This window comes from Chiloscyllium plagiosum, chromosome 27, assembly GCF_004010195.1.
Source record: "Chiloscyllium plagiosum isolate BGI_BamShark_2017 chromosome 27, ASM401019v2, whole genome shotgun sequence".
Taxonomy (NCBI): Eukaryota; Metazoa; Chordata; class Chondrichthyes; order Orectolobiformes; family Hemiscylliidae; genus Chiloscyllium; species Chiloscyllium plagiosum.
The window spans coordinates 37,469,014-37,484,667 of NC_057736.1; the positions used below are offsets into that span (position 1 = coordinate 37,469,014).

Sequence of the window (15,654 nt, forward strand, 5' to 3'; positions counted from 1 at the left end):
AGGGATGGATACTGTGCATGGGCAAAAAGTAGGGGGGTCTAAATGAGGATTAGGAATTGGTGCAGGATTGGCGGTCTGAAGGGCATGTCCGTATATTTTATTATTGCATTGTGTTGTATTATTGCTGAACATACAGAAACTTTAGTTGCAATTCGTTGTAATATTTGTTTTGCAGAGAAAAGACTGAAAAGCTGGAGAGCAGTTCATCATGAAGTAGCTGAAATAAATAGCATTATTGCACTAAGGAGAAGCTAGATAAATACACAAGGAAGAAAGGAACAGAAGGATATGTTGATAAGTTTTGATGAAACGGGCTGGGAAAAAGCTTGAATGGGGTGTAAACAGCAGCAAAGCCCAGTTGCCCTGTTGCTGTGCTGTACGTTCAGTGGCTCCAAACATTCCAGTAGGAGTTGGAATCCTTACACCAGACCTTGATCTGATTTTGAAACTTTTTGCTTAATTTTAATTGAATTCCACACTGTTGATTCCTGACAGGAGTCCAGAAACCCAGCAGCTCAGAAGACCTTTATGAAAACATGATTTGGAGATGCCGGTGTTGGACTGGGGTGTACAAAGTTAAAAATCATGCAACACCAGGTTATAGTCCAACAGGTTTAATTGGAAGCACTAGCTTTTGGAGCGCCACTCCTTCATCAGGTGGTTGTGCAGGACACAATTGTAAGGCACAGAATTTATAGCAAAAATTTACAGTGTGATGTAACTGAAATTATATATTGAAAAATACCTTGATTGTCTGTTGAGTCTTTCATCTGTCGGAATACCATGATTGTTTCACTTCTTTAATGTGCAAAACACAAAACCTTTTTTAAAAAAGTTGCATTCTCAGGTAAGCTGTAACAATTGGTGTTAGCTAGACAATATGTTGAAGCTGTTAGCCCCCTGTGTTCTCTGTCTATGCCATGATGTTTAGCTTGATTCTAATCTAAAAAGTAAGATAACAGTTTTACACGATCCATGCAGTTTTTGAGCAAAATACAAATTAACTCTGCAAGTACAAATTCACCCCACAAAATATATGTATGCATGTGGGTCTTTGAGTCTGTGTGTGTGCATGAGTGTAGAGCGATCTAAGTCTCTGAGAGGATACCTGTGTGAGTGCGGGAGTGTGTGTGTGTCTGTAAGAGTTGTGTGAGTGTCTGTGTGTGTGTCTGTGTATATATGTGTCCGTGTGTATGTGTGTGTATAGGAGTGTCTGTGTGTGTGTATTGTGCAATGGTGGTCTGATTACCATTGCTCTTTACACTCACACAGACACGCACACAGACACTCAAACACACCCATACAGGCATCCTCTCAGAGACTTAGACTACTCGACACTCATGCACACACATATACACTCTCTCTCACAGACACTCACAACCCCCCACCCAAGACACACACGCACTCCCACACTCACATGTAAAAACCCTTTGGATTCTCCTTAATTCTATTTGCCAAAGCTATCTCATGTCCCTTTTTGCCCTCCTGATTTCCCTCTTAAGTATACTCCTACTCCTACTGAGGGACAGGATGTACATGTATTTGGAAAGGCAAGGACTGATTAGGATAGTCAACATGGCTTTGTGCGTGGGAAATCCTGTCTCACAAACTTGATTGAGTTTTTTGAATGGAATGAGCTGCCAGAGGAAGTGGTGGAGGCTGGTACAATTGCAACATTTAAGAGGCATTTGGGTGGGTATATAAATAGGAAGGGTTGGAGGGGTATGGGCTGGGTGCTGGCATGTGGGACTAGATTGGGTTTGGATATCTGGTCGGCATGGACGGGTTGGACTGAAGGGTCTGTTTCCATGCTGTACATCTCTATTACTCTGCGACTCTATGACTCAGAACATGATCTCACCCAGTCCTTTACAAATCATTCAAGTGGTATCCAGCCATCAGTTGCAGCTTTATGTTCAGATTTTTACTTCAGCCAGTTTTTGTCCCTGTCAAGATGATGGATACCAACAATAGGGGAGAGAAATAAATTTGTTATTCATTGTGTATTTCCAAGGTCAATACTTATGTGAAAACTTCTTGTTGCAAAGAGCAACCTTGCAGACCATACTGGTGTGTGAGGATAGACCCATTCTGAATCTGCTGGGACATATATATGATCCTTTATAACTTCTGAGTTGCTTGTTGACATCCAAAATTGAGCCACATTTCTCACACCATGACCATAGTGCTTCATCTGTTATACTCCTTACTGTTTCCTTGAATGAAGATCCCCACTGATTAAAAGCCCAGGGTACATAGTCATAGTCATACAGTCATACAGATGTACAGCATGGAAACAGACCCTTCGGTCCAACCCGTCCATGCTGACCAGATATCCCAGTTCTGAACAAAGCAATTGTTCTTGGGCCAAAGGAAAACATTTCTTTAGAGTTTGTGAATAATTCTGTGTACTGGATATTCCTAGTGAATGGATAATGCAGTATTTTTGAGCTGCATTTTTGATAAATTCAGAAACAATAATGATTACATTTAACTTCTGTCAGGGGACAATGTGTTCAGTCACATAAATTAAAGCTATCCGTGTCTTAAATGTGAGGAAATCCTTACACTTTTGTATGAACAGTTAACAAATAAGCGTCAAGGTGTATAAGATGCCTTTCCTAATGTTGCCTTAGTTTGAAAACCCAGTTTTAAAACCTGTAGTCAGCAAGATAAGTAAAAAAAGTAGATTTAAAATATCAAGAAATATTTGATGCATTTGCATTTCTAACACAGATACGAGTGACTAAGTTATAATTAACAATTCTGAATCACATCATTTAGGTAAGTGTAATGAGTATCAATGGAGATGGTGCAAATTTGACAGTGAGCCAAAAAGATGCATGTGTGATACACAAAGTTACTTATTGGTACGAGAAATTTGAGGGACGGTATGTGGACACTTGATTGTTTACTAAATTCACTCTTTGGAAATGGATATCACTGACAAGGCTAGCATTGATTGTCCATCCCTAATTGCCAGAGAGTAGCTAAGTGTAAATCTTGTTGCTGTGCGTCAAATGTCATGTGGAGGTCAGACCAGGTAAGGATGGACCAGATTTCTCCTCTAAAGGACATTCGTGAACCAGACGTTTTTTTTTTAACAACATTCAATTGTTGCTTGGTTTTCATTAGACCAGCTCTTTACTTGATTCATGTTTCATCATGGCCGGTGGGATTCAAATCTAGATTACTGGAACTTTAGCCAGGTTTTTGGATTTCTAGAGTCATAGTCATAGAGATATACAGCACATAAAAAGGACCCTTCAGTCCACCTCACTGACAAGATAGCCTAGATCTCTGCCACCTCCAGCGAGGTGCCACCAACAGAACACATATTCCCTTGTCCACCTTCCGCAAGGACTGTTCCCTCTGGGACACCCTTGTCCACTCTTCCTTAATTCCCAATATCCTCCACAGCCCCACAGCACCTTCCCCTCTAACCACTGAAGGTGTAACACCTTCTCATTTACCTCCTCTCTCCACAGTATCCAAGGGCCTTCCAGGTGAAGCAACACTTCTCGCAATCTAGTTCATTGCATTCGGTGCTCATGATGTGGTCTCCCCTACTCTGGGAAAATGAAGCATAGACTGGGAGACCACTTCACAGAACATCTATGTTCTGCCCGCAAAAAAGACCCTGAGCTTCCAGTTGCCTGCCACTTTAATGCACTACCTTGTTCCCTTGTCAACATCTGTATCTCAGGCTTGCTGTAGTGCTCCAGTGAAGCTTAGCGTAAACTGGAAGAACAACACCTCATATTCTGGTTGGGGACCCTTCAGCCCTCTGGACTCAATATTCCATTCAATGACTTTAGCACCTGAACTCCCCCATGTCCTTGCCCCCTACCCACACACCAGGCCTTGTTGTCACAAGTCTGCTATTACATACTACCTATTGTTAGCTACAGACGGTCTTCATTCACAGCTTTCACGCTCTCAGCCAGATCGGGATTGGATCCTTTGCCTGTCCAACTATTCTTCTCTCTCTTTGGGCTCTATCCCTAACTACCATTTACTCCTTATCCCGTCCCCAACTTCCTTCTGCATGTAAACCAACATTTTCCTAGCTACCATCAGTTCTGAGGAAGGGTCACTGGACCCGAGAATTTAACTCTGATTTCTCTTCACAGATGCTGCCAGACCTGCTGAGCCTTTCCAGCAACTTCTGTTTTTGTTTCTAAACTGATCTAGTCCCTTTTGCCAGCATTTGACCTATATCCCTCAAAACCCTTCTTATTCATACGCCGATCCCAATGCCTTTCATGCATGCTCTGCATGATAACTTTACCCCTTAGGTCCCTTTTAAATCTTTCCCCCCTCATCATGAACCTATGCCCTCTAGTTTTGGACTTCTCTACCTTAGGGAAAAGGCTTTGGCTTTTCAGTCTATCCATGCTCCTCATGATTTTATAAATTTCTATAAGGTCACCCCTTAGCCTTCGATGCTGCAGGGAAAAAAGTCCCAGCCTATTCAGTCTCTCCATATAGCTCAAACCATGCTTATCACAAAACTATCACTCCCCTATCGCTTATACTTCTACTGTTCATCAAACTAATAAATGAAAGTCCATAGTATGTATAAATATATATAGATTAATCTGTGCTTTTCATTTGGAGGTACAATGGTAAAGTAGTGACAAGGTACCAGAGACTGTCCTCTTGCTTTCTATCCCAATGCTTTCCCATTATATGAATATTACATGTCTGTAGACACATTCCCTTTCTACTAAAACCACTGTTACAGATGCCAGGATTTCCTCAGTTTATTTAAATTACAGGTTCTTCTTCCACTGTATATCTTAACTCCGTTATCCTTTTATGTATCCTGAAGTCTAAAAAAAAGTTACAAATGCATTGATCTCCCAAGCAAAAAAAAACAATTGTAATCATTAATTCACATTTTTAAAGAACTGAAACCAAACAATGGCATAGAATGTAGAATTGTTGTGCCAAACATGACACCAAATTAAACTAATCCCTTCTGCCTGCCCATACTCCATATCCCTCCACTCATATGCCTATCTAAAAGCCCCAAATCTGCCCCCACCACTGTTTTTGGCATTCCATTCCAGATTCCTACCACTCTCTGTCTAAAGAAATTTGCCCCTTACATCGCCTTTGAATCTTCTCCCTCTCACTTCAAATGCATGCCCCCCAGTATTAGACATTTCAACTCTGGGAAAGAAATTACAACTAGGCGAAGGTGAGGACTGCAGATGCTGGAAACCAGAGTTTAGATCAGAGTGTTGCTGGAAAAGCACAGCAGGTCAGGCAGCATCCGAGGAGCAGGAAAATCGACGTTTCGAGCAAAAGCCCTTCATCAGGAATAGAGGCAGGAAGCCTCCAGGGCGGCGAGATAAATGGGGGGATTGGGGGTGGGGGGCTGGGGAGAAGGTAGCAAAGAGTACAATAGGTGAATGGGGATGGGGATGGAGGTGATAGGTCAGAGGGGAGGGTGGAGTGGCAGGTAGGATAGGTCATGAGGACAGTGCTGAGCTGGAAGGTTGGAACTGAGGTAAGGTGGGGGAAGGGGAAATGAGGTAACTAGTGAAGTCCACGCTGATGCCCTGGGGTTGAAGTATTCCGAAGCGGAAGATGAGGCGTTCTTCCTCCAGACGTCGGGTGGTGTGGGAGCAGCAGTGGAGGAGGCCCAGGACCTGCATGTCCTCGGCAGAGTGGGAGGGAGAGTTGAAATGTTGGGCCATGAGGCGGTGGGGATGATTGGTGTGGGTGTCCTGGAAATGTTCCCTAAAGCGCTCTGCCAGGGGGTGTCCAGTCTCCCCAATGTAGAGGAGACCGCATCGGGAGCAACAGATACAATAAATGACATTGGTGGATGTGCAGGTGAAACTTTGATGGATGTGGAAGGCTCCTTTAGGGCCTTGGATGAGGTGGTGAGGGAGTAGGTCTGGGCACAGGTTTTGCAATTCCTGCAGTGGCAGGGGAGGGAAATTCCAACTGTCAACCTGATCTATATTCTCATAATTTTATAGATTTCTACCAAGTCTCCCCTTGGAATATACACCTGGAAGGACTTGTAAAAATAAAGGAATTGTCGGCTTTTAAAGTCAAAATTTTATTTATTTGCTCACTCTAAATCTTTGAAGCTTTGATACTTCAATCTGTGTGACACGCCCTCCTTCAAAAATAGCAAAACAAGGAGCCATTTGTTAGCACTATAATATAGGGACATATCATCCAATCTGTCACTTCATAATAATACACTTCTGACTCACTAATCTGTTATTAAAATATGGACTTTGTTATCAAGGAAGTGAGAAAGGTGAAGTGCATTCAGGGAGAAGCTAAGTAGAGGAAGGAATGAAAGCATTTGTGTAAAGGTCAGATCATACATGTTGGGCAGAGACTCGTGTGAAACATTAACACTGGACTAGAACATTTGGAGCTGTTTCTGTGATGTGAATACTTTATAATATGCCAAAACTTTTATCGCATCGCTAAACTATCTATGGGTCATTTATTTCTGTCCAAATCCATTCATTTTCTCAAAAATGCAAATGGAAGTGTCTTCACATGTACAAAAATAACTCCTCTCAGATGCTAACAGATCTGATCAAACTTTCAGCACTTCTGTTTTTATTCAGACTTTATTGCTTGTGGTTTTCCTCCTCATTGCTTATTCACTCTTTTGACTTCCCCTTCCAGGTTCAGCCCCTATGAATGGTACGATGCCCATCCTTGTAACCCTGGATCTGACGTTGTGGAAAACAATTTCACCCTATTGAATAGCTTCTGGTTTGGAGTAGGAGCTCTCATGCAACAAGGTGAGATACTTTTCACTCATTCTTTCTTCCTCTATCTGTCTACTGGAATAAGATGGTCCTTCTACTACAATCTGCTTATGAGATGGGATTTATAAAAGTACAACTCAAAGCCAAGTAGAAAGAGTTGCAAATTGTTGACATCTGGCATCTGGCATACTTGGCTAATTAGTCAGATTCCCAACATCTGGCATACTTGGCTAATTAGTCAGATTCATGGCCAATGAAGTAATTATTACGGAAAGCAGAACTGAGCAGTGCTGAATGCTCACACCATCAGATCTTGTATCAGTGTCAATGGAGTGACAAAGTAAACTTCTGTTTTTCATGGAGGGCATTAAAAAAAAAGGTCTTTCACCTCATGAAGCCCATTCCTTCCTGAGATTATATGTTATAGACTGTCTTGTGAAGAAGGAATAATGAATTTGAAGATGCTGCAACAAATATAATGATGCTATATTGATCTATGATTTGATCTCTGATCCTCAGAGATAATACAACCCAACAGTATTCCTATATCTCCACCACTGAAATTTTGTTTGACAGCATTTCCATGAAATGGATTGAGACATTGTTAAATGCACTGTAGGAATGCAAGTTGTTGTCTCGATCTTGGTCAACCATAGCTAACTTTCCCGCAAAGCTAATATGTCCTGACTCACCTTCCTCCTCACAGGAAAATATGCACATTAACTGTCTACCTCATTGGCTTTTTTTCATCCAAAGTTATTTCAACTTCTCTGAAATATATTCAGACATGCAATAATTATTGCACTTAGCTCTAAAAGCAGTTTAAACCCAATGGCTTTTAAAATGTAATCGGAATATTCACAGCACAAACTCTGGGCATTCATCCAGTTGCTCATTGCTACTGATATGATTCCTTCCTGACCAAACTAACAATAAGAAAATGAGCAGCTCATTACCATAAGAACTATTATAAAACAAATAAAGGTTTTCCTAGTTATATTTGCCAAGCGGAAATACATTCCTGGTCTTGCCTCCTCCAAAGCTTTAGAACTCAAAACTGCAATTGACTTTTTAATATTGGAAATAAAGAAATGTATTTAATGTCACTAATTGGTTCCTTCCTTTTCCTGAATTCATTGACTTCTTTCATAGATCCATTTCTACTAGTGTTAGGCACCTTTGGTCATTTTACAGAAATATCCATTATTCAACAGAGAGATTAAGTGATGAATATTGCGAGCCAGTAGCTGTAACCCAGAGACTAAATGTTTGTACCGAAATGCTGATGAAATATTTTAACCTTGGATGAGGCTGAAATTGTTTACATTGGTCAGGGTAACAGAGGAGTGCTGCAAATAACACATAAGGAATGCAGATTGTAAAAACATAGGGAATTTTTACAGCATCAAAAAGAAGGTTGGCCAAACTCTTATTTCCACAACATACAGCCAGGCAACCTCTACTGCCACCATACTATGTTGCCATGGCAAAACTTGCACAACAGCAATCATTTTGGCTATGAAGACACAAGCATTCTCAAAAATATGAGGAAGTATTTTTACATGTTGCATAGATAGTCAGCATAAATGAACCACTGCAGAAATGACAGACTTTTTTTTTAATAGGGTGAGCCACTTACACAAAGTGAATGTATCCTTTTAGGCATCTATTAGAGATCCTTCTCAAGAGGTTTAAGAAACAAATACATTAGGGATGTATTTGTGGGGATCTCAGTAGCTGGCACTTAGCATCACACTTTCAGCCTTTTTTTCACTCTTATGGGGTGTGGGTGTCGCTGCCTGGGCCAGCATTTATTGCCCAGACCGGTTGCATTTCAAACTGCTACAGTCCATATCCTGTAGGTATACCCATATCTTTGGGAGGGAGGGAATTCAAGGATTTTGACCCAGCAACAGTGAAGAAACAGCGATATATTTCCAAGTGAGTGCCTTGAAAGGGAAATTGCAGGCAGTGGTGTTCCCATGCTGCCCTTGTCCTTATGGCTGGCAGTGGTCAGGATCAAAGACCCAGAAGGGTGGAGGTTCCCATCTTTGAGAGCTGCCATCCAGCTGGAAGCTGGCAGAGCTTCATCAGTTTGAGATGGTGTGCCCAGTGCCCAGAACTGTCTTGGGATCCAGGCCAGAGATGAGTGATGGCAGGAGGATAATCACAGTTTTGAAGGTAATCAACAGGAAGGGCACATCAGTGTGTCCTCAAACCCCTTATTACTTCCTGATGCCAGGTCACTCGATCAGGCACTGAATGTTCTTGAACAGAGGAACCCTGGAAGGCTGAAGGTAACCCTGATAGCATTTGCATTTTGGGCTCCAGAATAGCAAATCCCCTGGTGTATATTTGCCTCCAACAAAGTATTTGACCTGATAAAACAATGCTTGCATTATCTCCTACAACATAGGGAACTCGTCATGAATACTATGGAATTGGGTATAAGCTGATCCTTACAAGACCTTACAGATTTATCGCTACAATCTATTATGCAGAACCATTACTTTCCAAGCAATATTTGCTACATACAGAATAGCATTCATCAATTGGAGTGTCATGCTTCAAGTGATCTGAGGCAGGATGAAGTATAAGGTCTTTATATCCTCAGGTCACATGCGAGATACATTGATGACATCATTAATGTGTCTCTTAAAGGAATACTGACATATTGACTGTCAGATGTAACACAACAACCCATCTGTTCAAAGATTTAAAACACCTGTTCCAAACAACGATACATAGTTGTACACAGGCAAGAAAAATCTCTGCAGGTCTGGCAGCACCTGTGGAGAGAAAGCAGAGTTAACATTTTGGGTTCAGTGAACCTTTTTCAGAGCTGGACCCAAAACATTAATGTTGCTTTCTCTTCTTAGATGCTGCAAGACCTGCAGAAATTTTCGAGTGACTTCTGTTTTTGGTTCTGATTTCCAGCATCCGCAGTTTTGTTTTGCACACAGGCACGTGTTGTCAATTTGATGATTATACAGATAAGCAAAACAAAGTATTCAAATCTAAAATTTCAAACTTTATTGCAGTGTTGAAGGTTGTTACATATTGATTTCTGTTACTTTTGTTTGACAGTTTAGTTGTCATGCTGTTGGTTGCAGTTACTCAATGTCACTATGAAGGCATCATCACAATGTTATCCTTACTTGACATCATGCATGATTGGTGTGCTATAAGTTGGCCTTAGCTGATCCCTATTCCTTCATAATGTAGCACCATGATGAATAATTAATTTGGGTGACCTGGATTGGGTGCACATCATAAGAACCTTTTCTGTTAACCAAGAATTTGTATTCAGATTTCTGACTCTCAATTCTCTGTCCAATGCTCAGTTCTGATAGATCTTTACCTGATTACTTGCAATGTATCTCTTCCATTCTCCTTTACTTTGGAAGAAGAAGACTCTTTGTCTCAGATGAACTGAGAGCATGGATCAGTACTTGGAGCTATGATGTTGTGGCCATTACGAAGACTTGGTTATCACAGAGGCAGGAATGGTTGATCATGTTCTGAGGTTTTGATCTTTCAAAAGGAATAGGGAAGGAAGTAAAAGAGGTGGGGGAGTGGCTTTGCTAATCAGATACTGACACTGCTGAAGAAAGGAGGTCGTTGAGGATGGTTTGTCTACTCAGTCAGTATGGGTGGAAGTCAGAAACACTAAAGGAGCAGTCACCTTATTGGGAGTTTTCTATCACCCCCCAATTGCAACAAAGACACAGAGGATTAGATTGGGAGGCAGATTTTGGAAAGAGGAAGAAGTAACAGGGTTGTTGTCATGGGCAAATTCAACTTCCCTAATATTGATTGGAACCTCCTTAGTGCAAATAGTTTGGATGGAGCAGATTTTGTCAGGTGTGTCCAGGAAGGATTCCTGATTCAATATGTAGATAGGCTGACTAGAAGGGAGGCCATATTGGATTTAGTGCTTGTCAACGAACCAGGCCAGGTGTCCAATCTCTCAGTGGGAGAGCATTTTGGTGATAGTTATCACAACTTCTTGACCTTTACTATAGTCACGGAATGGAATAGGAGCAGATGGTATGGAAAAGTATTTAATTAAGCAGGGGGGAATTACAATGCTATTAGGCAGGAACTGGGTGCCTAAATTGTTCTAAGGAAAATGCACAACATAAATGTGGATGTTGTTTTGGGAGCACTTGCTGATAGTGCTGGATAGGTTTGTCCCACTGAGGAAAGGAAGGGATGGTAGAGTGAAGGAACCCTGGATGTCAAGAGACATGGAACATTTCGTCAAGAGGAAGAAGGAAGCTTACATAAGGTTGAGGAAACAAAGGTCAAAGAAGGCTCTCGAGGCTTACAAGGTAGGCAGGAAGGAACTGAAGAATGGAGTTAGGAGAGCTAGAAGTAGGCATGAAAAAATCCTTGGTGGGTAAGACTAAGGAAAACCCCAAGGCATTCTACACTTACGTGAGGAACAAAAGGCTAGGGCCAATAAGGGAGAGTAGAAGGAACTTGTACCTGGAGTCGGAGAAGGTAAGGGAATCTTTAATGAATACTTTGCTTCAGTATTCACTAGTGAGAGGGATCTTGTCATTTGTGAGGACAGTGTGAAACAGGCTGATATGTTCAAACCGATTGATGTTAAGAAGGAGGATGTGCTGGAAATTTTGAAAAACATGAGGATAGATAAGTTCCCTGGGCCAGACAGGATATACCCAAGATTCATACAGGAATTGAGGGAAGAGTTTGCTGCGCCTTTGGTGATCATCTTTGTGTCCTCACTGGAGTAGTACAAGATGATTGGAGGGTGGCAAATGTTAGTCCCTTGCTCAAGAAAGGGAATAGGGATAACCCTGTGAATTACAGACCAGTCAGTCTTCCAAATGTGGTGGGCAAATTATTGGAGAGGATTTTGAGAGGCAGGATTTATGATTATTTGGAAGAGCATAGTTTGATTAGAAATAGTCAGCATAGCTTTATGAGGGGCAGGTCATGCCTCATAAATCTTATTGAATTCTTTCAGGATGTGACAAAACATGTTGATGAAGGTAGAGCAGTGGATTTTAGCAAGGCCTTTGAAAAGGTTCCCCATGGTAGGCTCATTCAGAAAGTAGGGAGCCATGCCTTATAGGGAAATTTGGCTGTCTGGATACAAAATTGGCTGGCCCATAGAAGACAGAAGGCGATAGTAGATTGAAAGTATTCAGCCTGGAGCTTGGTGACCAGTGGAGTTCTGTAGGGATCTGTTCTGGGACCTCTGCACTTTGTGATTTTTATAAATGACTTGGATGAGGAAGTGTAAAGTTGGGTTAGTAAGTTTATGACACAAAGGTTGATGGAGTTGTGCATAGTGTTGTAGTTTGCAATAGGACATTGACAGGATGCAAAGCTGGGCTGAGAAGTGGCAGATGGAGTTCAACGTGGAAAAGTGTGAAATGATTCATTTTGGAAGGTCAAATTTGAATGCAGATTAAAGGGTTAAAGGCAGGATTCTTGGGAATGTGGAGGAACAGAGGGATCTTGGGTCCACGTCTATAGATCCCTCAAAGTTGCCAACCAAGTTGATCGGTTTGTTAAGAAAGCATATGGCGTGTTGCCTTCCATTAGCAGGGAGATTGAGTTTAAGAGCTGTGAGTTTATGCTGCAGCTCTATAAAGCCCTGGTTAGGCCACACTTGGAATATTGTGTTCAGTACTCGTCACCTCATTATAGGAATGATGTGGAAGCTTTAGAGTGGGAACAGAGAAGATTTACCAGAATGCTCCCTGGACTGGAGACCATGTCTTATGAAGAAAGGTTGAGGGAGCTCGGGCTTTTCTCATTGGAGTGAAGAAGGATGACAGGTGACTTCATAAAGGTGCACAGGATGATGAGAGGCATAGACAGAGTGGATAGGCAGAGACTTTTTCCCAGGGCGAAAATGTCTATCATGAGGGGGCATAATTTTAAGGTGATTGGAGGATTGTTCCAGATGTCAGAGGTAAGTTCTTTACACAGAGAGTAGTGAGTGAGTGGATTGCACTGCCAGCAGTGGTAGTAGTGTCAGTCATATTAAGGACACTTAAATGACTCTTGGATAGGCACATGGATGATAGTAAAATGTAGGGTATGTTGTTCAGTTTGATCTGAAAATAATACCTATTGTGTCAGCGACAGTTGCACTCATTGTGTTGTAATTTGTCAAACAATGAGAAATCCAGGGAAGCGATTCATCATAAAGGTATAATTTTCTTCTCAAAGTGTGAGTGGAACTGTTGCTATTTTTGTCCAGGGCAGAGAAAAAACATCATGTAGATGTGGAGACTCCCTCCACTGCTGGATTGATACATGTGACACCTTTATGATTGATTTCTTGAAGCCAGTAAACAGATTGACATGCACATGCTAGCCACCTGTGTGTTCACAATCCATATGTCCCTCAGTACCATGACCACACCTTGGCATAATGTTATTAGTGTTAGGACTTCTTCAAAAGAACTTGGTGTAATATGCCACATTCATCTCTGCATTACCAAAATGAACAAATAATGAGTTGTTGATTGTAACTGTTCAACCTTGCATATGTGCTTAACTTTGTTGAAGAGGATGCTGGAAAAGCACAGCCGGTCAGGCAGCATCTGTGGAGCAGAACAGTCGATGTTTCTGGCAAGAACTCTTCATCAGGAATATTTTGCTGTCAAGATCACCAATATAGATCAAAAGGATTATTTGGTCTCTCTGTGGCTTCTGTAATCTTCATAATGTGTCAAAATTAATCATCCAGGTAATTAGCTTAACCATGCAGGGAACTCTAATTGTTGATTGAGCCTTGAAAGTTGTTCTTTTTGTAGAACAGTTATATTGTAGAAGGAAGCCGTTCAGCCTACTGAGACCAGATCAGCTCTCTATAAGAGTATTTTGGCTTGTTTGAAGCAGCGATCCCTCTGGTTTTCTGATTGGCTGCATGGGTCTCCAAAGTCCGTGTGTTGCAAACACTTCTGGAACCAGCCGATGCTGAGAGCTGTGTGTTGCACTTTGGAGCAGCTAAACACACACAGTTTAAAGGCAACATTTGTCTTTGATACTTATTCCTTTTGAAGTCCATTATTGAATTTGTTTCAATCATCTTTTCAGCCTGTGAATTCCTGATCACATTTGATGCATTTTTTGAAAAGGATTTCCTTGTGCCAACTTTGGTTTTCTTGTGACAAAAAATAAATTACTATACTTTGGTTCATAAACCTTCTACTGATGGGAAGAGATTCTCCCTATCTACCTTGTCCAGACCTATGATGTTTTAAACACCTTGATCAGCCTACTTTCCTCCATGTAGATCAAACCCTGTTTCTCCGACCTGTGTTTCTGATATTCCTCAGTCCTTCTTAAATCATTTTAAATACTTTCTCCAAAGCCTCATTCTTTAAATTACTGTTTAGAGAATTAGACAAAGTACTACAGTCAGGACTGAACTAGCCTGTGCAAGCCATTTTCCCCTTGTGACTTCCAGACATTTTTATCCATCAGTAAATGAAGCCAAATTCTTATGCAAATACTGGTTCACTAGCAAAAGATGCTATTACTTGAAGGCTGAAGTATTTTAAATAGAGTTCTGTGCGACCTTGCCTTTTGTAAAGGAACAGAAGTAGGTCTTCAAAAGAAAGCAAAGATTTCAAAGTGCATTTTGAAAACAATTCTGAGGAAGTTTTGTGCTTATGATGTGAAGAATGCTCTGGAGAATGAAAAACTTTAGTGGTCTCTATCCAGCATCCGCATCAGACATTTGTGAGTCATGTGTGGCAAGATCAGATTGTATTTACAATGTATCAGTGACTGCCAAGAATCTGGAAAGCATTATGGATGATCAGCCATGATCATCTTGAATGGTGGAATAGGCTTGAAGGGTTGAATGGCCTACTCCTTCTCCCCTTTCCTATGTTTATGTATAATGTAGTCCTCAGACTGGAGTTATACCCCTAATGAAAGGTGACACTTATATTGCTGAACTTTGAGCTCTGAGCATGCCAGAAAAATTATCATGAGAGATGGTATGGGTCCTCATGGATTCAGCCATCCCCAACTCCTGGCTTGAGAAACATAGCAAACAGGAGTTAAAAATGAAGGCAAGGAGTCTTATGATAATGTTTAAATGACCAGCTAAGCTCCTGCAAGTGGATTGGTTGTCCTCACCTCATTCCACCTCTATTCCAGTGAGGGTGGATGAGTTTTTGATCAGTTGGGTCCCTGCTTCAGACTTGTCCAAGTTTAACTCTTAACCTGAGTCTAGATCACCCATTTTAGGGGCTTAAGGTTCAGCTCAAAATGTCTGAGTGATTCTTTCAAAAAGCATCATTGCACCAAAGTTGAATCCATTCTACATGAGCTACAATGCTAAAGAGGCCTCATAACATTTTACTACAGAATATTAACGAAACAGATTAAGGATGGACATTCTTATTGTCGCACATCTGTAATACTGATGCTTATCCCTCGCACTGATAATGAAATGGTCAGTATAATGGCTTTCTTCAAACATCACTGGGCAGAAGTGAGGTTGGAGGGCAGAGCTGGTCGGGAAGGTAAGTGATATATAAAGAACTTACCTCCACGCCAACGGTCTTTTCTCAGCAGAGAGCGGCGCGAGCTGGGCGGAAGTGAGGTTGGAGCGCAGAGCTGGTCGGGAAAGTAAGTGATTGATATTTGAGTGAGTGTGTTCTAGTCCCCAGGCCCTACACAGTAGGGCCTCCCTCCCATCCTCCTCCTCTAACCTAACTTTATAGTCCACAGGTAAGCGACTCAGTGTTCTTGCTTTGGAGATGAAGTGTAGAGTAACGGCAGCGCAGGCAGTGGAATGTTCCTCCTGCAGGATGTTTGAGGTAGGGGTGACCACCGATACTCCTGCCGACTTCATCTGCAGGAAATGCAGTCAGATCCTGCTCCTCACAGAACG

At 41.6% G+C, this 15,654-nt stretch overlaps 1 protein-coding gene across 1 annotated transcript in view; it reads left to right on the plus strand.

Moving 5' to 3' along the window:
* Positions 1-15,654, plus strand: part of LOC122563391 (glutamate receptor ionotropic, kainate 3-like) — a 562,582-nt gene that overhangs the window by 423,526 nt on the left and 123,402 nt on the right. The window contains exon 13 of the mRNA XM_043717129.1: positions 6,670-6,788. Coding sequence (XP_043573064.1) covers positions 6,670-6,788 — 119 coding nt within the window. The remainder of the gene's footprint in view (positions 1-6,669; positions 6,789-15,654) is intronic.